Below are 27,833 nucleotides of genomic sequence, written 5' to 3' on the forward strand. Positions count from 1 at the left end.
GCGCCCTCCTTCTCTTTGCGGCGGCGTCTTCTCTCCTCTCTGCGGCGACTCTCAGAGGTTAGAACACATTTAGTATTGTGCTATATTGTCACAACCAATATGGAGGACAACCAAAATCCCCCCACCCCAGCATAGAAAGAATCTCATATTTGTGATCTACATCATATATTAGGGGATGGCCTACATAGCCCAATCTACGCATGCTATAAATGATGGAAACTCGCTAAATGGAAATAAAAACCTACAAGAAAAGGAGTCTATGATCCACCAGTATCCGTATAAAACGTACAAAATATAAAAAAATTATTTAAAACAGAGGTGATGACCGCAGTGTGAAAAAAAAGATGGATGCCAGGTAGCAAAAAGGCTGCACGGACTCAGGTACTGAGTGAATTGTAGCCGCACATCTAGCACTTTACAGGAATATCATTCAATATGAGCGGGCGTAAATGGGCGATGCAGTCCCAATATATGTTATAAGCCCACATTAATGGTGGTGGTGGCAGTAGGGAGCCCCCCTCCCCCCCCCCCCCCCCCCTGCGCACTTATCACAGTATAAAGCAGCAAAGTATATAGGTATGTTTTATGCTGATACTGGTGGATTATAGACTCCTGTTCTTGTAGGTTTTTTTCTGCTATTTTGTGTTTATATACATGAAAAATGTTCCATCCTCCTAAGGGCTTGTCCACACGTAACGGAATTGCTGCAGAAAATGCTGTTTGTGGCCGTATTTGCCCAGATTGGGGTAAAGCTCGATGTGGCAGATAAATTCTGATGTGGATTTTGCTGCAAAAAATGTATGTGTAACGGCTGTGTTCGGCTGAGGGGTTCCGTCTGAAGTTTCCGTCGGGTTAACCCCTCAACGGAAAGGCAAATGGAAACTTCTGTTTCCTTCACCGTTGAACTCAATGGTACGGAAGCTCAGGTTTCAGTTTGCCTTTCCGTTGAGGGGTTAACCCGACGGAAACCTCAGCGGAAGGGCAACAGTGATGTGAACAGGCCCTTACATGTGGGTTTTGACACCAATTCTGCGGGCAGCTTATGCCATGTGCGTTGCAATGGGTGAAAATCTGCGCAGGAAATCCACGGCTTCCCTGCACAATAATGAGTATGCTGTGAATTTGAAAATGTCATTGTGGGTGATTTCCCGCTACCTGTGAATGGGGTTTTGAAAATCCCATCCACTTGTATTTTACAGCAAATCAACTATGTCTGGTTTTACCCTAAGGCCTTATTCACACGAACGTGTTTTACGTCCGTGCGACGCGCGTGGAAATCACGCGCGTCGCACGGACCTATGGAAGTGAATGGGGCCGTTCAGACTGTCAGTGAATTTCACGAAGCGTATGTCCGCTGTGTGAAATTCATGACATGTCCTATATTTGCCCGTGTTTCGCGCAGCACGCACCCATTGAAGTCAATGGGTGCGTAAAAAACGCGCACGGCACACGGAAGCATTTGTGTGTGCGCAACAGTAGTAAAATAAATAAATTAATGTAAACATAAAAACAGTGTCATAATGATGCCGGCTGCGCGAAAATCACGCACCATATGCTGATGCCACACTGAACTTTCGTGCGAATAAGGCCTAAAAAATAGATTCCTAGGTTCCAATCGCCGGCTGCCTTGGTGAATGGGTCATCATGCTGCAATATGATTGGCTGGGGTGTTGGACGAGGCATCACTGACCACAAGAAATGACAGAGGACCCTGGTGACCAGTGGTATGGAAACTGCGCCAATTTTTTTATTGTCAGCTGGTAGGAAACTATTCTAATGTGCTTGGGAAAACCCCTTTATATTTTGCAATCTAAATAAACCTATATATATATATATTGCCCAATTAATGTAAAAATACAAAATTGAAGCAACCTTGCGAATAGTCAAAATTAAAAAAAATATTCTCCCGGTTTGTGTCTACAGCTCCTATGCAGACCTATGTGTCTCCATGGCTACAGAAAACTACAAACAAACCCTGAGTATCTGATCCTCATGATTTCTTGCTAAACTAATGTAGATGAGTGTGAGTGCAGAATCTGACTACACAGGTTTGTTTGTAGTCTGCCGCCATGGAGACAAGTTTTAATTTTTTACATTTTCTTTTATGCGAGACTATTGATGTTTGTCTAGGTAGAGCTATACTATATGATATTGACTATAGACGGAGAAATATTTAGAAGCGAGTCCAATAAATGTTACATTTTAAAAAACTGCTTTACAACAGTGGTCTCTTCTGCCTGACGCTTTCTTGCTGTTGCAAAATGACAACTCCGCCGGCTGACCGGGCATGCTACGAGTTGTAGTATTGCAATAGGTATATAGCTGCATGTTGAAGCAGTCTTATCATACATCATCATAAAATATACTACTCCACCCGCCATGTACCACATAACAATCCGATTATCTGCAATCAACTACTCGCGTCTGGAGGCAGCGCACACAATCCTGACTCCATCTCCCGCCATGCCTTGCGCGCCGCACTATCTCGCGTCAGGTATTCAGGTTTTGTAGAAGGTTGTGCTGTTCGGACTACAATTCCCAGCGGCTCTTGGGGGCTGCGTCACGTGTTCTACCGGGGGGCGGGGCTTTGTGTCTCCGCATGACAGGGCTGCTCCCGGAAGATCGAGCACACCGGGACAGAACGGAGGAAGAATCCGCAGTCACCGGGCTGGGAAGGACATAGACTGCCGGTGGGAGGAGTAGTGCTGCAGGTTAGTGTGTGGTTACCAGGCGTGGACGACAGCTGCTCCATTATATTATACTATTTACTGCCTATAATATAGAAATCTGGTCTGCGAGGCTCCAGCTGTGATGACACTACAACTCCTGGCATGGTGGGACATGCTGGGAGGTGTAGTGTCACCACTACCAATACAAAGACCATCAATACTACAAATCTAATACAATGGCCTCACCATCCACCACCCCTCTACTGATGATCTTCTATACCCTGTTATATATATGTATGGGCTTACAATGAGGTGCCCCTATACCCCCTGCTGCCATTCTAATCCTCCCTGATCACCTATTCTCCTCTGCAGTATCACCCCCAATATGCACATATGTTGTGTGTGTGTGTGTGTGTGTGTGTGTGTGTGTGTGTGTGTGTGTGTATATATTATATATATATATGGGGGGTGAGTATATAGTCTGTGTACATCCCTGCAGAATATGCTGCCACTATAGGTCAGGGCTGTGTGTATTGACTTTTGACATGACTGGGGATTTCACGCCAATGACTCGTTGAAACATCAATTTATTTTATTCTGTATCGTTTCAATTAATTTCCGTACTGGATGTATATAGTGAAATGATTGGGAAGTGCGACTAATTCTTTTAGTTACGGTCCTCTTCTATTTGTGGCTGGTGTTGCGCCTCCCTGCGTGCTGATGTCACTCGGCGGCGGCCGGATGATGGCCTCAATGGTCACATTGTTCATAGTGACGTCAACACGGCCACCAATAACCGACCACCGAGGTCGCCTGATGTCACTACAGATGCCCTGCTAGTGTGTCCGGAGGCATAACAGGGATGGCGGTGGAACCGGACAAAGTTTATTTTGCAAATTTTTAGGTAACGTGCCCTAGATTTTTAAATCACGGATAGACCCCACAAAGTTACCAGATCATGGCAGGAGCATGGAGATCTCTGTTGCTAGGCAACCTACCAAAATCATTAGGCACCCCTAGCAAAAGGAACGCTTAGAAAAATTATTCCTTAGGACCTCGATCTCCAATTTGTTGCTTTCCAGCTGTTGTGAAACTACAACTCTCAGCATGACGCAACGGCCTGGTCAGCAATAATATAATGCTGCGAATTAAATGGAAGATCTAATGTGGACAGTTCTTGTGAATTCTTCAGGTCAGTTCACCAGGAAAATAACTGGTACTTGATTTTGTTGTCCAGGACTAGAAAAAAAATTATCTGCTTTTTACCCCAGAAACAGCGCCACATCTGTCTATGGGCTGTGTCTGGTATTGCAGTTAAGCCCCACCAACGGGATATTAAGAGAGAAAATGATCTCTAGTATAATCTGCCTAATACCCCTAGGCAAATATATGTTCAGTACCAGCTTTTGTATGTCCTTTGGTAGTTCTTCCGGTCAATCATGTCACCACAGTAGCGCCAATTATCTGTTTTTATTTCCTATTCTAGACGCTGTTGTTTTCTGTTATGGGGAACATAAGGAGCTGTGAATAAATCTAGTATTCTGCCAAGTGTGATTGCCCAACGCCAGTCTCTGGAACGGGAGTGGTTTCCTGACACCTTACGCTGGCAGCCACATTGGTTTTCACGTGGCTGCTTTTTTCTGTCAACCGGTCACTGAGGTCGTGGCTACTTTTTTCTGTCAACTGGTCACTGAGGTTTCTTACTCCTACCAAACTGCGTGACCACTATACTACGGATCCATCTTCATAAGCCGGCCATTGGATTCAGCAAGCCGTTTATTGAAACGGGAACTTAGACAACAGTACTTTAAATGATTGTCCAGGTTTGGGCAGCCACTTAACACATCCCCTGACGTCAACCTGAAGGGTTCAGTTGTGAAAGTCGCTAGGTTTGTTTTTTTTCACGGAAGAAAAAGTGCTGCAGACTGCACTTTTGCTTCCGTCAAAAAAACGGAAACCTAGCGAACGGAGGCAAACGGAAACAAAAGAATTACCATTGAAATCGGTGATCATTCGAACGGCGGCGATGCTTTCCGTTTGGACTCTCGTTCACCTCTTCCTCTGACGGAAGACTCCTAAACGTACTATAACAGTAGGGTGAAAGGCACCTAACCTGAATATCTTAGGCTACATCCTCTCCTTATTTGAACTCTTAGGCCTTGTTCACACAGTGCAGATTTTGCATGTCTTTAAGCCAAATCCCGGAATGGAGCCTAAACTGAAGATTATATAAAAGGACCTAAACGGAGTTTAACGGTAGTGTGAACTTCGCCTTAGTGGTTTTTGACCTACCGGGAGTCAAAGAACTTTTACCTTGCCCAGTTGTAGGCTGGGTTTAGGCCTAGTTCATACACAACTTTTTTTTTTTTTGCAGGCAGATTTTGAACTGCCAACGTGGTTTTAACGTGTTGGGGGTTTTTTTTCAACTGTTTTTGCTGAGTGTTTTTGCCCGCGGCCGTTGAATCTAATGCAGGAACCGCAGGCAAAAAACGGTTCAGAAATGAGCGCCGCAGTTTTTTTTCCGCTACCTATTGATTTTAGTAGGAGGCGGAATCTACTCGAAGAAAGAGGGTTATTTGTTTTTTTTGCGCGAATGGCCAAAAGCCACTCGGGTTAAAAAAAAAAAAAATATCATTTGCGTCCCATTGAAAACAATGGGGGCTATTTGGGCCTTTTTTTGCTGATTCCGGCGCAGTTTCAGTGTCAAACTTGCACCAGTAAACTCCGTGTGATCTGATGTTTACACTTTGCGATTATCTCTGCTGGCTGACAACCTGTCCAGCAATTCCGCTCCCTCCGGTATTGTCACTCAGCTTTCCCACACTCCAGAATGGCAAATCTGTAGTGATAGATCCTCCCATATCTCTGCTGAGGACGACTGTCGGATTTGTTTACTAGGGGAATAAATTATCAGGATGTTTCTCGGATTGAGGGGGTATCTTTTTGTCAGGGTCCTACCTCCGCTTGCTGAGCGTCCCTGATCTGCTGCTTGTATGGCTCCTGCGCTCCTCAGGTTATGACCTTGTGTCTCCTCATCCTCTTGGACACAAGCAGTAGTGCTAATAAGGTTCAATGAGATTTATACTAATGAGATTAACCTCTTAATATCCGGAGCTTGCTGCCGCAGTTTTGTTACATTTCTGCATTTGTCCTGTAATAACCCGGGTGGCGTGTGCTTGTCAGCCCGCGGACACTAGAATCACTTCTCGCCTACTTTCGTCCCGGGCAGACGTCGGGTAGCGCTGGATGTGACTCATTTAACCCCTGTGTGTGCATTTCACAACTGTTGTCACACATCCCAAAACCAATGTGAACTCTCACCTAGTTTTGGAGAATTGGCCGGGTGTTCTAAAGATAGTTGGACTGCTGTAAAATCTTGTTTGTCCGATTTTTTTTTTTTTTTTATTTTTTTTTTTTATTTTTTTGATTTTTTTAAACTTTTTTTTGGCATGCAGGACGAACAAAATATAAATAAATCTGGCATTGTTTACATTTTTTGTGATAATGTTCTAGTTCGGATCACGGACTCGGTGATACCAATTTTTTTTTTTTTTTTTTGTAACCTATTTTTATCATCTTAATTTTATTTTTTTTAGTCCCACTAGGGGATTTGACTATGCGATCACTTGTTGGCTCATGTAAATCGCTACAATGGTTCTGTATTGCAGTGTATTATGCCTTTTTATGCTGGCAAGCATCCGGTCCAAATAGGTGTACAAAGATGGCAGACCTGTGGGCCTTCATTAGTCTCCCATCGGTACCCGCGATCATCTAGCTGTACGCCTGCAAAGGCTCCTCAACGCTTTGAAATCAGTGTCATGTGTATTCTTATTTCTCATGCATACGACCGTTTTTGCGGCCGCAATTTATCGGCATTTTTGCGGATAAATTGCGGACCGATTTATTTTCTATGGCCCCATGCACACGACCGTGATTTACACTGATCAGTGTGGGGGGAGGGGGGACAAATCTGGACCGCAAAAACTCGGGACAAGTAATTTTACGGTCTGGATATGCACAAGGGTTTTTTGCGGGCCAACAGACCGCAACGGACCCGTGCATGATCTGTACGGTCGTGTGCATGAGGCCTTACGCATGAGACTGAATTAATTTTGAGGAGGGCGCTGGCTGCACAGAGCTCCAGGTAATAGAAGTACAGATGGAGAGGTTCTCAGGACCTCTTTATGTACTTCTTTCTCGTGCTGTGCCGGCAGCGCAGCACTGCCGGGAGGTTTCTAGTGACGTCAGTCAGGCGCCTGCACATTCAGCCAATAAAACTATATATGAAGCTTAGAAGGGCCCTAAAGGGCAGGAGGAAGGAGATAAATCTGTGGCAGCGTCCGGGTCAGAGTCCTCATAGGAGAGAGAGCTGGAGGTAAGATCACCAGAACGGCTGTGGTCCTTTCCCTGCGCCATTCATTGCCGTCTCCTTATTCATTACCCTCCCCTGCCCCTGTGTTTGTGTGCCCATATGTATTGTCCAGCAGTGTGGCCCTCCAGGGTCATTTTCCCCTGCTCGATGTTTGCTGCCTCACCCATTTGCTCGTGTTTTCTTATCTGAGTTCAACGGACGTGGTACAAATGTTTATTTTTTTTTGCCTGGAACTGTGTGGCAAAACCGCACCACTTTGCCACAATTTAGGAAATTCCAGCCAAAAAAAACAAAACACAGTTTGACTGGAAATGGGATCTGTGCGAGTTCCACCGGACGCTGCTGTACGTTCTTCTAATAGCGATAAAGAAAAATATTCTCGTGTGTGTGTATACGACAGCCATTTTATTTGGACTGCGCGTTTTTGTGTTTTGGGCAGGCGCCATTTAGTACTGGTAACTTACCACAGATTTAGTACTGTTACCGCTATTCAGTACTGTTAACCCTGAACTACAGATTTGCGCAGTCCAGATGGGAGAACCTACCTCTGTCTAACTGGTTAGATGCCGCCATTGCTGTTGACCAATTCCAGTCATTACAGCGGAGTATCCGATCTGGGAAAGTTGGGTAATATCCCTGTGTGAGCTGTAATAATGGCCACATTAATTGTCACCCAGCTTTCCCAGAAATGGATGTAATTAATGACCTGAAGGATTTGAGTTTATTGTGAATTGAACCTTGTTGGAATAATCCGTTAGGCCGGGTTCACACCAGCGCATTTTTGAGCCTGTATTACAGCTGCAAGTCCCGGCCCAACCTCACTTCTAATGACCCAAATTAACAGTATCAAAGGGACATTGGATCCTTGGTTGGGCTACAATTTGCGGCCAAAAATGCGCCCGTATTACACTTGTGTTAAATCGGTCTAACGCCTCATGCGCACGACCGAGTGCGTCATCTGAGTCCCATCAGTGATCCGAGGAAAGATAGAACATGTCCTATCTTTCCTCTGATCGGAGACTCGGACCATTTTTCACGGCCCCGATTCACCCGCTAAAGTGAATGGGTGAAGACTATCTGGTGCCACGCAGATGCCATCAAAAACCGCCAGAGTGGCACAACGGTCTTGTGCATGAGGCGTAAGACTTATCCTAATGTTTATCAGTAATTATAACAAACAAAAAACTTCCATTGCCCTGTAAATCCTTTTGAAGAATGTCTTGAAACAACCTGTGTCTGATGACAGACTAATAGGAAGTATTTGGGATATTTAACATTCAACCAGTCTACTGTGTAATTGGATTTGGACTAGGGGTTAACCGGAGGAAAATACTTGCATCCAAGAGGAAACTATCAGTAAGTAGGGGAAGACCTTATGAAGGGTCCGTTCTATCAGAAATATATACACACACTGAGGACACAAGTGACAGAGAGAAGTGGAGCGATCATCAGTTGATCGCCCTCTATGCGTCTTGTTAATGCCCACAAGGCACACAGAAGCTCAAAGTAGTCTGTGTACTTCCCAGCATGCTTTGCCTATCTTATGTGAGCTCTGGGCAACCATATTTCGGACCTCTGCTCATGGAACGCAAATGCTGCGGATTTCCCGTGCAGATAGTCCGCAGCAGATTACAGCACCAGCCATATGGACGAGATTTGAACAAATCTCATCCACTTATTGAGGAACATTTTCCACGCGAATATTTGAGCATGCTGCGGATTTTCAAAACTTCAGCCTGGTCATTCTGTTGCCGATGTTCACAGCGGATTTCACCCTTTTCATTAAAGTGAGGAGTGACAGCCACGATGAATCCGCAGTTAAATCTGCACATAACCCGCTCAGGTTGTGCTGCGGATTTGCCACGTATGTGGGTAGGGCTGGGCAATTCATTAGAAAAATAATCAAAATCGAAATTCAGTGCAAATAAAAGACGTTGTCTTGCAAATTTCGGTTTTATCAAATTTTTTTTTTTCCGCTTTAAACTGTATCTGCATCTTCAGGACGCAGATACAGTTGAATCCAATGGTAGAGCAGGGAACCGCAAGGTCTCTGCTCTACCATTCGCTATGTATCGCTGGACGCGAGGCGGTGACGTCATCGCGCCTGTCCGCCCCGAGCTGCATAGACCAGAGGAGCAGAGGGATCTTCTCCACTCGTCATTGGAATGGGTTAGGGGAGTATGTATCTTATTTTTATCAGGCACTATTGGGGGCAGCTGTGGGGGACTGTATACTGTGTGTAGGGCAACTATAGGGGCATTATACTCAGTGGAAGTCCGTTATGGGGGCATTATACTGTGGGGGACAGTCACAGGGTATTATACTGTGGGGAGGGCAGTTATGGGGGGCATTCTACTGTCTGGAGGGCAGTTATGGGGGCATTATACTGTGTGGAGGGCAGTTATGGGGGGCATTATATGGTGTGGAGGATAGTTATGGGGCATTATACGGTGTGGAGGATAGTTATGGGGGCATTATACTCTGGGGACATTATACTGCGTGGGGGCAGCTATGGGGCATTATACTGCGTGGAGGGCAGCTATGGGGGCATTATACTGTGTAGGTAGCACTATTGGGGCAATATACTGTGTGGGGGCACTGTGGGGATTTTTTATACAGTGGTATACAGCAGGCTCGGAATAAATATTCAGTGGCGTTTCATGCAAATAGGGGGAGTGGCATAAATAATCGTTCATCAGTTGTAATTGAGGTTACATGTTCAATTAATCGTGATTTTGATTTATGTCATAATAGCCCAGCCCTATATGTGGGCACCCTAAAGGGGAGTGTGAACAGTTCTCCAAGAGTAACGCTTGATTGCCGTTAAATCGAATAGGCCGGCTGTAATGCACTGGTGCTACGGACTCTGTATCAATAGACGTGCGTCGGGGCTTCTGTCCTAAACCGATGACCCCTATATGGTACTACCATATACTCCCAGTAGTATGTATTTAAAGGAATTGTCCATAGTAAACAAGCCCATGGAACTAATTGCTTACAAACACTTGCCCATAGGAATCTTGTACCTTTCCCATCCATACGTTACAGCTATGGGAGAAATGTTCTGATACCATGCGCCATCAGACCCCCAGTGGTGCAGTGCAGTATGGCCGACCTGCCGGATCCTAACCACGGAGAGGGTCAAAGTATTAGGTGCCAGCCTGTGTTAGGGTTGTTAGCTCATAAAACAGGAATTTGCTCCTCTGATACGACCAGACTTTATAGTAGCGATCCAAAGTATCTCGGCAGCTGTGAAAGTCAATTACGAATCTCGCAGCAGATCTCCCCGCCCTGCCAGGGATATGATTGGCTGTTGGCTGAAGCACTCGCCTGTCACTGTGACAATCTCCGGAATTGTGCTCTTGCCAGTGGACGCTGTGAACTTATTCATTTCTTGCTGAGCTTTTGCTGCCGCACTTTCACTGTCCGCATAGAAAACTCTTTGTTGTAGAATGACTATTAGTTTCAGTTGCTTGCACGCTCTGCACAAGCCGGTAACGTGTGGGTATTTGTGTGCCCACGTGTGTGTGGGGTTTATTTTTAACCCTTTTTATGCAGGCTTTTACGCTAATTTCCATTCCAATTTTTGTGTGGAACGTTTTTCAATGCAGCTATTAGGATTCCTACGTGTATCAATCACACGGGGCATTTAAGATCCCCTGCGCTATAGGACTGCTGCTTCATTTTGTTGTTTTTTTTTTTCCACATTTCAAACAATGTTTAAAAAAACCGCATGGGGAAAATAAACCCACGATATCTCAATCACAGTTTTCTATAAGGAGTGGTCCACATGACCGTGGCGTCCCAAGAGTGAACCCAACCAGATGACAGTGGTGTCCCAAGGGTGTCTGTTACCACCATGACAGTGGCGGCCTAAGTGTCCCCCCAATGACGGTGCTGGCACCTTACCCCTATGACGGCGGCCTGAGTGTCCCCTACCCCATGACGGTGCTGGCCCCTTACCCCAATGACAATGGCGTCCCGAGAGTGACCACTTATCCCTACGACGGCGGCCTGAGTGTCCCCTACCCCATGGCGGTGCTGGCCCCTTACCCCAATGACAATGTCGTCCTGAGAGTGACCACTTACCCCCATGTCAGTGGCGTCCGAGAGTGACCCCTTACCCCCATGTCGGTGGCGTCCCGAGAGTGACCCCTTACCTTCATGACCGTGTCGGTCTGAGAGTAGCCGATACCCCATGATAGTGACAACACAAAAGTGGCCCCTACTCCTATGACCATGGCAGCCCGAAAGTGCCCCCCGGTGTAGTAGAAGTAACGTGAGTGGCCCAGTGCCGGCCTTTATCAGCAGAGATCAGTGGCAGAGAGTGGTACTTGTTCATTCCGGGTCAAACTTCTGGATTTGTAGGAAACATATCTACTTTACTGGGAGATGCCTCCTATTTTTCAGGGTAGTCCTGAACAGTCCAGGAAAGATGGCAACTATGGATCTATGTATGAATTCCTTGTCGAGATATGAGCTACATGTACAGTATTGCAGCATCCCCTCCTGCCACAGTTTCTGCTCTGGGACCAAACTGACGCATCGGGGACATGGGGAGAAATCAAGGCACTTGCAACCAATCAGATTCCAGCTCTCATTGCTCAGATGCCCTTTGGAATATGAATGTGCCAGCCTGATTGGTTTCTATGCGCAGCACATCCACTTTTCCATTGCACTAGCTGCCTATAGCAACCAATCGGGGTTAAGGTTTCACTTTTCCAGTGCAGGTTCTCTTAATGGTCGTCCCAATGAAGACAATAATAGAACAAGTTCCCATAGCAACCAATTTAGATTGCAGCTTTTATTTTTTCTAGAATAGGTTAGAAAATTAAATCAATGCTCTGGTTGCTAGGGGCAACTACTCTTTTTACCTTCATTAGTTTGTAAAAACCAGGGCCAATCAGAATGAGAATGTGAGCTTGCTCCGTGCTCTCTTCAATAAACTTTATTTATAAGAACAAATTTAGAAAATTGCATTAATTTGGCATAAAAATCCAAATTACACTTTAGAATTTGTTACCAATGAAACACCTGGCACCGTCTCCAGAAAATTCGGGACAGCTGGCATTTACAGGATGAACGTTAATGCATATTTATAATGCCTGATCTTATGTAGATGTATGTAATTATATAGAATATGTATAAAGTAATCATTCCCGCTCCAGCCAGGAATGGTTTGTTGTATATATATATTTTTTCCTTCTATCTGCCTACTGTGTCTAGTTAGCTGTGGGGCGACTATCCGCCACACGTGACCTTTGCACCCTTGTTGGACCAGTGCGGCGGTGTGGTGAACACGTGTGGGTGTGGCGAGAACTGTAGTGTCTGACTGCCGGTATAAAGTCAAATATTGGAAGTCGTCTTGACTCTGCTCACTTTTACTGTTATAGGAAGATGCTTCGTCTGGCGTCCTGTACGTCCCTACTGCTGCTGCTCAAAACAGGGGTAGGGCTGCCCTGGTTCCAGTCGATTGGCGCGGCATTAGTTTTCTACCTGGGCTCTGGAGGATGGAAGTTTATGAAGGTTTTCTACAAAACCATTGGGAGGGATGTGAGGTAAGGAAAAAAAATTAGTTGTTTTTTTTTAAATTTAGGTGTGTATAGCTTTATATGTAATGTTTATGGGGCAGATAATTGGCCTTTAATGAAGGTTAACACATTCAGGTAAGTGGTGTGGCCACTTTGTGCAACCTGATTGCTGGGATCTCCGCAATTAGTTTTTAGCATAAGCGTAACCTAGTTCTCTGCACTGCGTCCCATTAAAATCAATTCACTGCCTATTGATGCCCATTGACACGCCGTGTCCGACAAATCAAGAGTCTCGTTTTGCCGTAGCTCTCCACTCTGACTACTATAGTGGGGTTCATGATTGGGAGACCACCCCTAAAGGTGTGGTAAAATATGGCCTCTCTAAACTAGATCAATGCCACAAAGCGTGGGGATGGCATAAAACATAAATCATAACTTCGGAGCTCCCGCTTACACCATTACCCTTGCCCAGCCTAAAAAAGATGTGGAAGTCCATATTCCCATATCAAGGCCAGTGTAATGGCTGCGGAACCTGGGAGCTTTCACGTCACAGGGTGACCTCTAATGAATTTGCAGCCTTGCGACTAATCCTTTTTAAGGCTTTGATATTACCAATGGGTCTATTTACTGATCAGTTTGGTATGGTGTATATAGAGTTGATGACCGGAGCTGGACCGATATGTAGGGGGATGCATCATATTATTGACCTCCAATTATACTGACATAATTTCGAAATCCGATTATATTGCATGAGTTTGCACTATAATAATTTTTCTAAATAACTTTTATTAGCGATTCTGCTAACTACGGACTGTCTATAGTCTGTGCTGCCGGCGGCTCATAACTCTGCAGTAGGAGAGAGAGAGTGCCCTGCTCGTCTCTATGGCTCCCCTATCCAGATTTGCTGCCAGTGCTGTAGGATCACATTTATATTTTACCGCACTGGCGGCCGTTCTGGATTTAGGGGCCATGGAGACCAGAAGGACTCTCTCTCCTATTGCAGAGTTATAAGCTGCCGGTTGCACGGGCTATAGTCAATTTTTGATCTAAATTTGTATTCGCGATTCTGCTTCTAACTACAGCAAGGACTATTTTGCACACTCCTGCACTATAATATTTTTGTAATATTATATCCGTATAATTAGAGGTACACTTTAAATTATCTTTTCCATCTTTTTCCATATGCCCTTTTGTTTCCTGTTTATCAGCCAGTTCTGCCTGCTTAAGAAGACTGACTGTAGTGTCTAATGGGAAGTCCAAAAAATGGCTGCCTTTGTGTTCAGTGCATGTGCCAGTTATTCACTTGTCATGTTCACTTCAATGCAGATACAGAAGATATGTTGTAATATTCCCATACCCCACCCATGTTTGTGCCTTGTTTATAAGCAGGGGGCCATACTTAACTGGGTGACATCCACTTAGTGACCTGTGACAGTGCAGATGTGAGCATTAAGGCCAGGTCCTCACAGCGCGTACATTTTGCACCGTGGAACCAGCCTAGAAATCCGCACCAAAATCTGTGACGAAATCCGCATGTGGTACAGGCATTTGTGCAACGGGGCATGCTGCGCCACCGAGATCCTGCCACAAATACGCTATGTTTGAACCTGGCCTTAAAAACATTTCACCCTAAAAAGGTCCTTAAATCGTCCTAGGTCAGGTAACTACCGTATATATTTTATTACATTTGAAAAAAAAATGTTGTTGTGTTTTTGTTTCTGGAAAGACTGGGCGATTACCAACATGGCCACTATTGCCGCTTCCAAAAGGGTTGTCCTGTACCACTGGTCCTTGACTTTTAACCCCTTAGTGACCAGCCCATTTTAGGCCCTAATGACCAAGCTATTTTATTCGTTTTTCTATAGTCGCATTCAAAGAGCTATAACGTTTTTATTTTTTCGTCTACATAGCTGTATGAGGACTTGTTTTTTGCGGGATTAGTTGTGCTTTTTAATGGAACCATTTTTGGGTACATATAATTTTTATATTAACTTTTATTAACCTTTTAGGGGGAGATTATAAAAAAAACCTGAAATTCCGCCATTGTTCTATGCGTTTTTAAATTGACGCCGTTCACTATGCGACGTAAATAACATGTTATCTTTATTCTATGGGTCGGTACGATTACGGCGATACCACATATGTAGAGGTTTTTTTTATGTTTTACGACTTTTGTACAATAAAAACACTTTTGAACTAAAATTATTTGCTTTTGCATCGTCGCTTTCCAAGAGCCGTAATTTTTTTATTTTTCCATCAATGTAGTGCTTTTTTGGGCTTGTTTTCTGCGGGACAAGACGTAGTTTTGAATGGTACTGTTTTGGGGCGCATGGGACTTATTGATTCATTTGTATTATGACTTTTTTGGGGGGCAATGGGAAAAAATTGCAATTTCGCCATGGTTTTTTGCGTTTTTTTTTTACGGTGTTCACTTTGCGGTTTAAATTACATATTAACTTTATTAATGGAGTCATTACGGTCGCGGCGATACCACATATGTGTACTTTTTTTTTTTTTTTTTACACTTTTACTAAATAAAACCACTTTTTATGGAAAAAAATGGTTTTATTTTTTTTTACTGTACTTTTTATTAATAATCTTTATTTCACTTTGATTACTGATTTTATTAGTCCCACTAGGGGACTTTACTGTGCGATGTTCCGATCGCTGCTATAATGCTCTGGTATACTTCGTATACCAGAGCATTATTGCCTGTCAGTGTAAATCTGACAGGCAATCTGTTAGGACGTGCCTCCGGCGCGTCCTAACAGGAATATGTCCAGAGCAGACCTGGGGGCTTTTATCAAGCCCCCGGCTGCCATGACACCCCATCGGAGACCCGCGATTTCATTCGCGGGCCGCCGATGGGTGACAGAGGGAGCTCACTCCCTCTGTAAACAAAGTTAAATGCCGCGGTCGCTATTGACGGCGGCATTTAACGGGTTAAACGGCCGCGATCGAAGTAAACTTAGATCGCGGGCGTTGGAGCAGGAGCTCAGCTGTCATCAGACAGCAGAGCCCCGCCTCCTGCCTGCACGGGAGACCCGTGCAGCACTTAGACTAGGCTGACGTGAAAAGGCGTCAGCCTAGCCTAAAGCCCATTAGTGACCGACGTAAAAAGGCGTATTAGTGGTCACTAAGGAGTTAATGACAGATCTTAGTTGTGTAGTGATAAGTTACCAAGTTGTGTGTCTATCCTTGTGAGAGCTCTATTGGCGGACATAGTTGTCACCCAGTTTTCCAGAAATGGATATCACTAAGAAACTGTGTAATATTTTTTTTAACAACTTCACAGGAGAGAATGACTTAAGGATTTTTATTTACTTTTGGATTTTTTTTTTATTTGATGGCGAAATATTCTTTTAATTACGTCGAAAACCTTCCGACGTTTGAACAAAATGGTCTGAACTGCAATAAGCGATTTGTAGATGGATCATCAGACAAACGGTTCTTTGTGTCCGTGAATGTAAAGCCCTCTGTGACAGGCTGAATTCTAATGTCTCATCCATAAAAAGAATTATAAAGAATCCGGATCCTCAGTACAAAGTCTTCCTTATTTCTAACACTTAGACCGCTCTGTTTCTTTTTCCCCTCTGCTTAAACAATGTTCATATTCCTTCGGTCAATGCATTGCTGCCCACATACACTGTGAGCGATGGCTTTGTCCACAGGAGCATGAAATTGCAGCGTAACTATAAGATCGTCGCTGCACAAAAAAAAGTTTAAAGGGTGTTGACCACCCAAAAAAAAAATTAATCCAACTCTCCACAGACCCTGAATGGCAAATGAATCCACATTCCTATGCAGGTATGTTTCATACCAGTTCAAGCTAGGCAAACTCGCTATTCTGGACTTGAGGGCAGCTGGAAAAAAAACACCCAAGATATGTGTTATAACCGCAGCGCTCGGACTCCTAAGGGTACTAGTGAATGAGACTTACATGACCATAGAACCCGATGGTGAGCGAAGATTGGTTCAGTAGGACTGTAGCGGTCTGCACTTCTTTTCACTACCGCTTGCTTGCCGATTTGAGGACTATTAGTTTGGCCACTATTGCAGCTACCAAAATAGTTGCCACCCAGCTTTTCCAGATGTCTTAGATGTAGTTTAACCGACGTTTTACTGACGTGGCTTTTTTTGTCCAGCGGCCTATCAAGAGTACAACTCTCTGTACCCACAATAAATCTGTTTATTTTGTTCATTTGTCCTTGAACTTGATTTTCCAGTATAGATGAGAATGCTGCAGATAAGCCCTGGACTCTGCTCCATGCCCGGGACACTTACCCTATTTCTAATGGATTATAATTTTGTTTTTATAGTTGTGGCTTTTTAAGGGAAGCTATCACTAGGACAGCGCCACATTCATTACATCCTTGGGTGCAATTGTACCATCTGGACTGCTGCCCAAAGTGCCAGTCAGGAGGCTGGAAGATAGCTTGCCATATCTGCCCTACCCACTGCGAGAGGGGACATAACACACCTCGCTGCCATTCTGATCAGCACTTTGGAGGATAGGGGCATATAAAGGGTGCACTCATTAACATTTTTTGGGGCATATTGTGGGTGCCGTAATTTAAAGGCGTTGTCCCATGATTAACATTCATTACCTATCCACAGGATAGGTGATAAATGTCTGACCCCCTGGAACCCCAACGATCACTAAAAGGTGGTTCTGTACCCCCTGTGCTTCTTTGCTGCACGATTGCAGTAAAGGGGGATTCTTGAATGGAGAGCAGGACGAGTATACACCCTGCCGCTCCATTCAGTGTCTGTAGAGCTGGCGGAAACTGCCTTGCGCTGTACTCTACTGAATTGGGCAGCAAAAGAGCACCTTGTAAAAAATGACGGCAGCAGAAGATGAATATGCTGATCTTGGCAGAAGCAGTGACCTGTGATTGTGTTAGTGAGGACAGTTACAATACACGGCAGTATGAAGACGGCTCTCGTGACTAAAAAGGATATTCTTGTCGTATGAAATGGCAGCGACATGTGTGTGTGACAAGCTCGGTGGCCAGCCTGGTTACTGAGGCCAGGGCTGCTTGTGAAAGGTGTAGTGTCATGATATATAATACTGTATAGACCAATTGGGAGTCCATAGAAAAATGGCAGCAATTAGCAGGTTCACAGCAGCGCTGAGTGTTTTAGGAGAGGAGTGTGCAAGTCTCGTTGGAGGAAGTAACCTGGTGGTAGGAAGAGTACTTGGCAGCACAGAGTATTTCAGGAAAGGGGTGTACAGATCTCGCGGGATGCAGTGAGACACATATCCCTACATAATTAGGAAGGCTGGTCAGAGTCCTGGAAGGCTGGATGACAAAAAACGAGTTGAGAGTTGTAGTCCCTCAGCTTTTTCACAGTTGACTAATCCTAGGAATCCGCTGAATAGAACTTTACTGTAGGTTCACACTAATTTACAAATCTCAGATTTGATCTTGGGTGGTTTCTAATTGCTATACAGGTGGATGCATTGTTATCAGCAGTATGTATAGCTTTATACACACAGTCGCTCGGCTGAGGTTACCTCGGGGGATATGAGCTAATATATAAATATATACCATGATGGACTATATCCTGCAATCACCTATGCGCCATTTTATAGCCATTGACACATTTTGTGAGGGTATTGGAATCGTGTTCACTGAGAACGTATGAATAAAGTTTATTCAATAGAAAGTAGAATCGCTGTCTGTCTGAGAGAAAAACTTGTTGCACATAGCAACCAATGAGAGTTCACGTTTCAGTTTAGATAATGAAAGGTGGACTCTAATTGGTTGATGTGAGCAGCAAGGTCACTTTCCTCTAAGGTGGTCTCCAACCTGTGGTAAAAACTACGACTACCATCATCCTCCGAGAATTTGTGGCTGTTAGGGCATATTTAAGTTGTAGTTTTGCAATAGCTGGCGAGCCACCAGTTGGAGACCACCGGTATATAATGTGTAAGTGTGGGCTCTTTAATAAACGTTCTATATAATATAGGGAAGCGCGGCTTGCTATGTTTACATTGCTGGCAGATGCCATTAGTCATGCCCATAGGGATTTACGGACCCGTTCAGCGGGTGCTCTGGGAGCATTTCCTGTCTGAACATAGAATAATATAGTCATCGGTTACCTTTTCGGTCTACATTTTCTCACATGACCTATAAATGTCTATGTAAATCTTTTATTTTGGCAGAGGTGCTATTACATTAGTCCGGGTGAAGCTGCAAGTTAAAAAACACCTGCGAGAGAAGAATACCGTCCCCATCATATTTAAGGAATGTGTTAAACGTCATCCCAACAAGACGGCGCTGATCTTTGAGGGCACCGGAGCATCATGGACGTTCCAGGAGCTCGATGAGTTTTCCAATGCCGTCGCCAACTTCCTGTACGCCGAAGGCTTCCGGGCCGGGGATGTCATAGCGCTGTTCATGGAGAACTGTAATGAATATGTCGGGTTTTGGCTTGGCATGGCCAAAATAGGGGTAGAAGCTGCTTTAATCAATTTCAACTTACGTCTTGATGCCCTCGAACATTGCTTCAGTGTCTCCAACTCCAAGGCCGTGGTCTTTGGACAGGAGATGTCCCAAGGTGAGGGGATAGTTGGGGAAAGACTTTGCTTGGTGGGGATATAATTGCGCAGGCGATAATATAGACCGCAATGTGGGATATGTACCATAGTGGGGGAGGGGGGGGATATCACCGGTACAGATGAACTTACGCGTTTTTTTCTTCGTTGCTAAAATTATGTGTTTTTTTCTGTTTTTTAGATATATCTGTATCTTAGAAAGTTGGGTGACACCCTTTATGGCTGCTCTGATTGTCACCAAGCTTTCCAGCGTCCTGAAAGTCAGGTCGAACTATATGCAGAGATACTGGAATTGGGACGTATTATTACATAAGGATTGCTTTTCAGGAGTCTAGAACAGCAGGGTGACAGCCCCGTATGGTAGCCATATTGGTTTGCAGCAATACTGGAGTTGTGAGGCATTACTTCAGGAGTCTTGGAAAGCTGAGTGACAATGACGTATGGTCCATATTGGCTGTCATTCAGCTTTTCCTAAAACAACTTATAAGTAAAAAAATATATATTTACAGGATAGAAATCTTATTTTTCTTCCCAACATTTTGTTTTATCCTTAGCAATGACTGACGTCTACGCCATGATGGGAAAATCCATACGACTTTACTGCATTGGTGACTGCGATCGCGCAGCGGTTCCCGCCAGCACAGAATTCATATCGTCCTTGCTGCAAAGCGCGTCCCGTCTTTCTCCAAAAGACCCTGGCAGGAGTTTTACAGGTAAATGCTGGTGTTTCTGTGGATGCATTACTAGGGTACCCTCCTTACACAATTTGTGAAGCACCCCAAAACTTTAACTGCTAAATTAGGGAGATCATTTCATGGTAGGGAAGAAAGATGGTTAGAGGGGTTTTCAGGGATTCTAATATTGGTGGGGTGCCAACTTCCATCTGACTGACTTCAATGAGCACCGCATCACCTTCATTGTTTACCTGGCACAGCACCGTTTATTTGGTACTAATTCCAAGAATTGTACTGTCCCAAAATTAAATTGTTTTTTATTCCAACATGTGACGTTTCGGCTATTAAGTCTTGCTCAAGCATATCCGTACATGTAACATGCTGAGTGCTATTGCCAAATATTCTTGGAATTTGTATTCTAGTGTGAATGAGTTGGACCAAACCCACCAGGTGATGTGCACCAGACATCTATCTACTATGGCAGGGGTCAGCAACCTTCTGGTTCGAGCATGCCCTGACAGACTTTGGCTAGACTACTAAAGCCTTTGGCAGGTCAGCATGCTGGGAGTTGTAGTTTCACAATAGCTGGAGTCCTGGTGGTTGCTGACCCCTGTACTAAGGTGCACCTTCCAATATCGTTTTTTTGGTTCTAGCTTAGCCTGATATTGCCACTCCGTCCTATTCACTTTCAGTCAGCCAGGACCCCAAGCAATCTGATATTGATGGCCCATCCTAAGGATAAGTCATCAATATTATAGTTCCTGAAAAACCCCTTTAGTGTTCCTATATTTGATATATATATGTGTGTGTGTATATGTTTTGATATTCTGATGCAAATGATTATAAGTTGTTTCCAGGTGATTAGAAATTGCGCCACTCATGGGCTGCGTCTGGCACTGCAGTTCATCCACCGTTCTGTTTACGCACTGAATGACCTGTGTGTACCCAAATATCATATTGTTAGTCTCCAAATGAAAGATGACAGAACTTGCTATATCTTTCTTACCTCTGTACTTTGTATTCTTTTCTAGATAAATTATTTTATATCTACACCTCCGGAACCACAGGGCTTCCCAAGGCTGCCATAGTGGTGCATAGCAGGTGAGTAGTAGACCTCTGCCCAATAGAACGCACACATCACTGCGGTTCCATTTATTTACTTTTCCTTTTCTTTGCAGATATTTCCGCATGGCTGCCTTGGTGCATTATGGCTTTGGCATGCGATCTGATGACGTGATTTATGACTGCCTGCCTTTGTACCATTCTGCAGGTAATCGGACCATAGTATAGCCTGACTGAGAGGGTTTTTCGGTGTGCAGAGTACCACTGCCATCTTGATTTTATTCGCCGAAAGCAAACGTTGCCTTTTCACTGTTCGGTATTTGCAAAAAAACATTTTTGCTCAAGGGCTGCACTCTCATAAATAGAATGATCTAACAGAGGTGAGCTAGTGTATGCATGTGCACCCCATAATTCCATATCCCCATTGAAGAGTCTATCGGGGGCCCCGCCGAGAGAGGTCATTTTTGAGGTACAGAAACCACGCACATGAAACCATTTATGCTTTGAAAGATTCTACAGGGGCATTAGGCTTCTTAGCATGACCCTGCTTGGCATCTCTGAATATGAGAGGTGATGTGGTATATGCGTATTGTGAACGCCAGAGTTTTGCATGACATTTAACCCCTTGTTTATGCAAGCTGACTTACCAGCGTACCTCTGATAGATACTTTTGTAGATGCCCTTTTTTAAAAGGGTTGTGTCATGAAGTCAACCCCTTTTGAAAAAGATGTCGGTGTGGTCTGTTATCACCAGATGAAGGTAGGGCAAGGCTCACGCTGGCTGCTGCAGGGATATTTTAGCATTACGTGACGGTCATTTAAATGAGTGGCCGTCCATGTAAAGCAAAAGATGGCTTTCTGTTCTGGCACGTTTAGGGGGATCCCAAGCTGGAGAACCCCCCCTCTGATGTCCATATGTCCTAAAACGGCATATAGAAAGGAGTTGTCCCGATTAAACAACCCCTTTTAAAGTGAAGTTAATCCTAGAACACGTCTCTAAATAATATCATCCGTGTTATCCCCTAATAGAGTTCTACTAGTCAGTGTAATCTACTAAACAGCCCCCTAAAGTGCAAAATGGGGGCTGAAAAAGAAAGAACTTCCTGGGTCTGTGGAGTCACATGGTGCATCACATGACCCCTCTGTCTGTTTGCATCACATGATCCTTTTCAGAACTGCAAACAGACAGAGAGGGGTCATGTGATGCAATCTGTGACTGCTGCATCTGAGGATTCATGAAATGTACATCACATGATCCTTTTTAGAGCTACTATGTGGCTGAGACGGATCATGTGATACATCATGTGGCCAGTGTTCCCTATAAGGTACATGGCCGGGCGGCCATACACCTTCCACAGTCCGCCCGCTCACTAAAGTTTAAAAGCCTGCGTACTGTCACGGGCGGATGCAGTGGCGTCGCTAGCACTGGAGGGGGCAATCACTTGTATGTGTGTCCTCAGGACGCAGATACAAATGAATACTATAGGCTGCAGGCCACGTCAGGCCTGCAGCCTATAAGGCACTAGGAAGACTCCCTGCGCAGTCTGGTGTGATGACGTCACGTCATCACGCCAGACTGCGCATGCATCCCGCCCAAGAGGCAGTGTAGCACTCCGTCCGTCATGGGAGCGGGGCAAGGGAAGTACAATCTTTTGTTTTTTGAGGGGGCTGTGTGGAAAGATACAGGGGGGGATTGCTGTGTGAGTGTGCAAGGGGAGGGGGGCCGTGTGACAGTATGTACAAGGGGAGAGGGGGGATGTGAAGCAGTATATACGAAGGGAGGGGGGGGGATTGCTGTGTGGCAGTATATACAATGGGAGGAAGGATTGCTGTGTGGCAGTATATACAGGGGGGATTGCTGTGGTAATATACGGGGCAATTGCGGTGTAGCACTATATACATGGGGGGATTGCTGTGTTGCATATACAAGGGAAGGGGGACTGTGTGGCAGTATATACCAGGGGTGGGGGGATTGCTGTGTGACAGTATATACAAGGGGAGGGGGGATTGCAGTGTGACAGTATATACAAGGGGAGGGGAACTGTGTGGCAGTATATACAAGGGAAGAGGGGGCTGTGTGGCAGTATATACAAGGGAAGAGGGGGGGCTGTGTGACAGTATATACAAGGGGAGGGGGCCTGTGTGGCAGTATATATAAGGGGAAGGGTGAGCTGTGTAGCAATATTATACAAGGTGAGAGGGGGCTGTGTATCACTATATATAGGGGGATTTCTGTGTGACAGTATTTACAAGGGAAGGGGAATTGCTGTTTAGCACTATATACAGGGGGAGAGGGAATTGCTGTGGCAGTATAAACAAGGGGTCTGTGGCGCTATCTACAGGGAGGGGTCTGTGTGGCGCTATCTATAGGGACGGGTCTGTGTGTGGCGCTATCTACAGGGACGGGTCTGTGTGTGGCGCTATCTATGGGGGGTCGGTAGCGCTAACTGCAGGGGCAGTGGTGTAATGAGGGATTCTTTCATTGATGCCTATAATTGATGTTTAGAACTGTCGTCTATTTTACTGCTGCACTTGTAATATTATAGAATTTAAATTACGTTTTCTTATTCTCTGATTTAGTTGCTATATTAGCGTTTACTGGGGGTATTACTTTTGGTCATCAGATCGCCCACCATTGATGGAGACTTGCCCTGCTCCCTAACTGCCCCGCTCAGGAGCTGCTAAGACTTAGAGTGAACATTGCATGTGGCCCCACAGAACCAGGAAGTGCTTCTATTTCACCCCCTATTTTGGCATAATGGGGTTATCCTGGTGGGTACAATTATACCTACTAGTATAATTGTGCCCACCAGGAAAACACTATTAAGGTATCATTCTACTGATATCCTTATTTTAATAAGCCTGTCGCAATGACCGATTCTTTTTAAAGGGACAGATGCTTCTTTTTTCTTTTCAGGTGCATGATAATTTACTGTTTAATCCCTGTCTGTATTTCTTAGGTAACATTGTTGGAATGGGTCAGTGCATCCTCCTTGGTCTGACGGTTGTAATCAAAAAGAAATTCTCAGCCTCACGGTTTTGGGATGACTGTGCGAAGTATAACTGCACGGTGAGGATCCTTTATGGATTGCCTGTAATGCTATCCTAGTTCATTTCTTGGTAACGAGTTATTAACATGGCTGCTTTGTATACAGATTGTCCAGTACATTGGTGAAATCTGCCGCTATCTCCTCAACCAGCCAGTACGGGACGCCGAGGCTACACATAGCGTGCGCATGGCGTTAGGAAATGGTCTCCGTCCTGCCATCTGGACTGAGTTTATGACCCGGTTCAGGATTCCACAAATCGCAGAGTTCTACGGAGCTACAGAATGTAACTGCAGCTTGGGCAACTTTGACAACAACGTAAGCGTAGCAGGTGTGGTATTGTTGTATACATTGTAAGCAGACCTACCCATAGGTAACCATTCCATGACATTTCTTTATAGGTTGGGTCCTGCGGATTTAACAGCCGCATTCTGCCCTTCGTGTATCCTATCCGACTGATGAAGGTAAATGAAGACACAATGGAGCTTATCCGCAGCCCGCAGGGGCTTTGTATTCCCTGTCAGCCGGGTGAGTGCATTACAGCGTTCATTTGCTTTTACGGCAACATATAATGACTAGTCCTAAATGCTCAGGGCATCTGCATAGAGTTTACATGTTCTCCTTGTGTTTGTGGGTTTCCTCTGGGTACTCCGCTTTCATCCCACACTCCAAAAACATAATGATGGGTTAATTGGCTTCCAATGAAATTGACCGTGTGTGTGTGTATGAGAAAGTGAAAATAAATTGGGAGCCCCACTGGGGGCATATTGCCACTATATATAAGCAACAGAAAATAATTATATATTAATATACAGTAGGTGAAAGGTTTAGAACCTCTTAAAATTCATTTCTGGATTAGAAAAATAATTCTAAAATACCCTATAAAAGGTTAACAAATTTCAAAAATTTCTGACATGTCATAATGACATGTCAGAAGTTTCGATCAGTGGGGGTCCGATCACTGAGACCTCCACCGGACACTAAAATGAAGCGGTAGAAGCGCTCGTGTGAGCACGGAGACGCTTATTTTCTGATGAGCATTTCTCGTGAAGTTGACTAGTTAGTGTACGGGCTTATAGACTTTCTATTAAGCACGTGCACCAATTGCTCTAGTTTCCGAGAAAAGCCAATCCGAAACTAAGCGGCTCCGTGCTCACACGAGCGCTTCTACCGCTTCATTTTAGTGTCCGGTGGAGGTCTCAGTGATCGGACCCCCACTGATCGAAACTTATGACATGGAATTTGCCCTTTTAAGGAATTCGGGCTTAATAGAAGGGATTCCCCCATTCAGGACTCTCATCTATTAGTCAGAGCAGCTAGAAAGAGAGCGTTTCTTGCTCTGAAGGACCGAGTAGGTCTCTGCTTACCAACGGGCACCGCCGCCTGCTTATTGTTTACACGGCCTCATTCATACGGCTATGTTGAGTCCGTTCGGTTCAACTGTGGTCGGTCCGGGAAATACGGCCCTACTATCACAGACCGAACACAGCCGTCTGAATGAGGCCTAAGGATAAGCCATCAATGTCGACGTTTCGTAGAGCCCCTTTTTATTAATGTAATCCCCTTCACTCAGAGCCCCCTACCTCTGACAGCAGATGTTTACCGGTGTGTCTGTCGTCTTGTATCACAGGTGAACCCGGGCAGCTGGTCGGCCGTATTATCCAGTCAGACCCGCTGCGAAGATTTGACGGTTATGTGAACGAGTCCGCCACGAACAAGAAAATAGCCAATAATGTTTTTAAACCTGGAGACCTGGCATATCTTTCTGGTACGAGTTATCCGCAGCCTATAAATCATACAGACTTCTTTATAGCATGGCCTCCTGCAGTCTCCTCATGGTCTTGTCTTCACTACAGGCGACGTGCTGGTTATGGATGATCTGGGCTATATGTATTTCCGGGATCGTACAGGGGACACATTCCGATGGAAAGGGGAAAATGTGTCCACCACAGAAGTGGAAGGAATCCTGAGCAGACTCCTTGAACAGGCGGATGTGGTGGTCTATGGAGTGGAGGTGTTAGGTACATGGGCAATTTGCACTTTTTTTTTTTTTGAATTCTTCGAGCTGTGGAACGAGTGGTCCTTGTTTTAGGGGGTGTTGAAGGTTTATTTATTTTTTTCTCTCTGGATTAAAACAGTCTTTAATTTTTTTCTTAGGAACGGAAGGGAGAGCTGGAATGGCAGCCATCGCTGACCCCGATCATAAAAGCAATCTTGAAAAGTTTGCCAAGGACCTTAAGAAGACGTTGCCTGGGTATGCACACCCGGTGTTCCTCAGATTGCTGCCAGAGGTTAATAAAACAGGTGAGTACCCCCATACAGGCATAGCATACAGATACTGTACATGTAAAGCTGCGTGTAAGAGACCTGTTAGTCTATTGCTGTATCATCGGACATCATTTTGAATAGTGAATATACTGCTGTCCTAGTATGTGCTGTGACTGAGGACTGTATTGGACTGTGGTTGGACTGTGGAATAAATAACCCTAAGGGCCCGTCGTCCCATATCATGGTCTAATAGGTTAATTGTGATTTAACCCCTAACAAATAGATCCTAGAAGAAAGTGATTGACTCCAAAGTCAAGTTTTATTAGGTGCCGAACATTTTGTCAGAACTTGGGCCCGTTGAAGAAGCCCTTTGTACTCTAATGGGGCAGTCCGATCCTGACTGAGGACATCTGCTGAGAAGGCTTAGGCACAGTTCACATTATCGATAAAGTACAGAGTTCAGACGCAGCATAATAAAATATGATGTGAATTTTGTAGCGAGTCTGCTGCAAAATCTGCATGTGTTACACGTGTGGCCCTATAGTGCTAGTGGGAACCAAGCCTGTAATGACCAAAGCCTGCTACATTATGATAGCATTTTGCCTATAAATCAGATCTTGCAGTTCCCTCACCATCCAGCAGATGTCGCTGTTGGCATATAAAGTTGCTGATGTTGTGAATCACTGTTGGTTCCCCCTTATATGTTCTTATCTCGCCTTCGGGAACCACTGACACCTGCTGGAAACTTTTAACACTGAGTTGCAGAGTCAATACACTATGACATGCCTATTGAAATCATTGGACGTCCGTTTCATTCACTGATTTTTATGCTTTACAGAATAAGGAAAAATCCGCACCTAACATACCATATCCCATTCACTATCTCCACAGGAACATATAAATTCCAAAAAACAGACATGAGGAAAGAAGGCTTTGATCCGAACGTGGTGAAAGACGCCTTGTACGTCCTGGATTCCCAACAAGGAAAATACATCCCCTTGGACGATGACATTTTTAAAAAGATCCAATCGGGAAAGCTAAAGCTGTAGTCTCCAGGTTTTGGGCTCTTCTTTGTTTTTTTACATTGTTTTTTTATTTTTTCGCTTTGGTTCTGGTCATGTGACACAGGTTGACCCATGGATCAGACCAGATTCTTAAATCACCGGAGATTATTTTCACATACCAAAGTATTACGGCTCAATATATCTGGGAAATCTATGCGGCATGTTGGGGATACGGGGTGCAGACCCCACTGTTTAAAGGGACTTTGTATTTTAAACTCAGTTTTTCTAATTTATTTTTTAGTCCAGCAGGAGAGTTTTAATTCGCTGTACAGATTGTTTCATCTCTCCGACACTCCGGCTTTTGGCTTGGATGAGTCCTGCATTCCTGGCATAAATGCAATGACGAAGGGAATAAATATTACATGAACTTCTATTAGACGTACTGTGATCTGAGGACGGGACAGAACAGGCGAGAGGGACTCCATATTGGAAAAAGAAAGTGGAGGAACTATAAACGTGTTTCGTTTCCGAGGGAGGTTCAATATAATGTAAAGCTGTGAACTTGTGTATATAGAATCGGACCAACCGAATTCTTCCAACATGATTTACCTGTTCAGGACCTCATTGCTCTTCACACTGCGTCAT

At 44.6% G+C, this 27,833-nt stretch overlaps 1 protein-coding gene across 1 annotated transcript; it reads left to right on the plus strand.

Moving 5' to 3' along the window:
* The first annotated feature begins 2,511 nt into the window (after positions 1-2,511).
* Positions 2,512-27,807, plus strand: SLC27A4 (solute carrier family 27 member 4). The gene is made up of 13 exons (XM_075835138.1): positions 2,512-2,711; positions 12,435-12,599; positions 18,742-19,136; positions 19,689-19,847; positions 20,840-20,909; positions 20,987-21,078; positions 23,830-23,939; positions 24,025-24,234; positions 24,318-24,444; positions 25,547-25,684; positions 25,773-25,937; positions 26,074-26,220; positions 27,076-27,807. The coding sequence occupies exons 2-13, from the start codon at positions 12,439-12,441 to the stop codon at positions 27,231-27,233; spliced, it is 1,932 nt and encodes a 643-aa protein (XP_075691253.1). The 5' UTR covers positions 2,512-2,711; positions 12,435-12,438; the 3' UTR covers positions 27,234-27,807.
* Positions 27,808-27,833: the final 26 nt, after the last annotated feature.

The sequence above is a fragment of the Rhinoderma darwinii genome, chromosome 8, assembly GCF_050947455.1.
Source record: "Rhinoderma darwinii isolate aRhiDar2 chromosome 8, aRhiDar2.hap1, whole genome shotgun sequence".
NCBI lineage: Eukaryota > Metazoa > Chordata > Amphibia > Anura > Rhinodermatidae > Rhinoderma > Rhinoderma darwinii.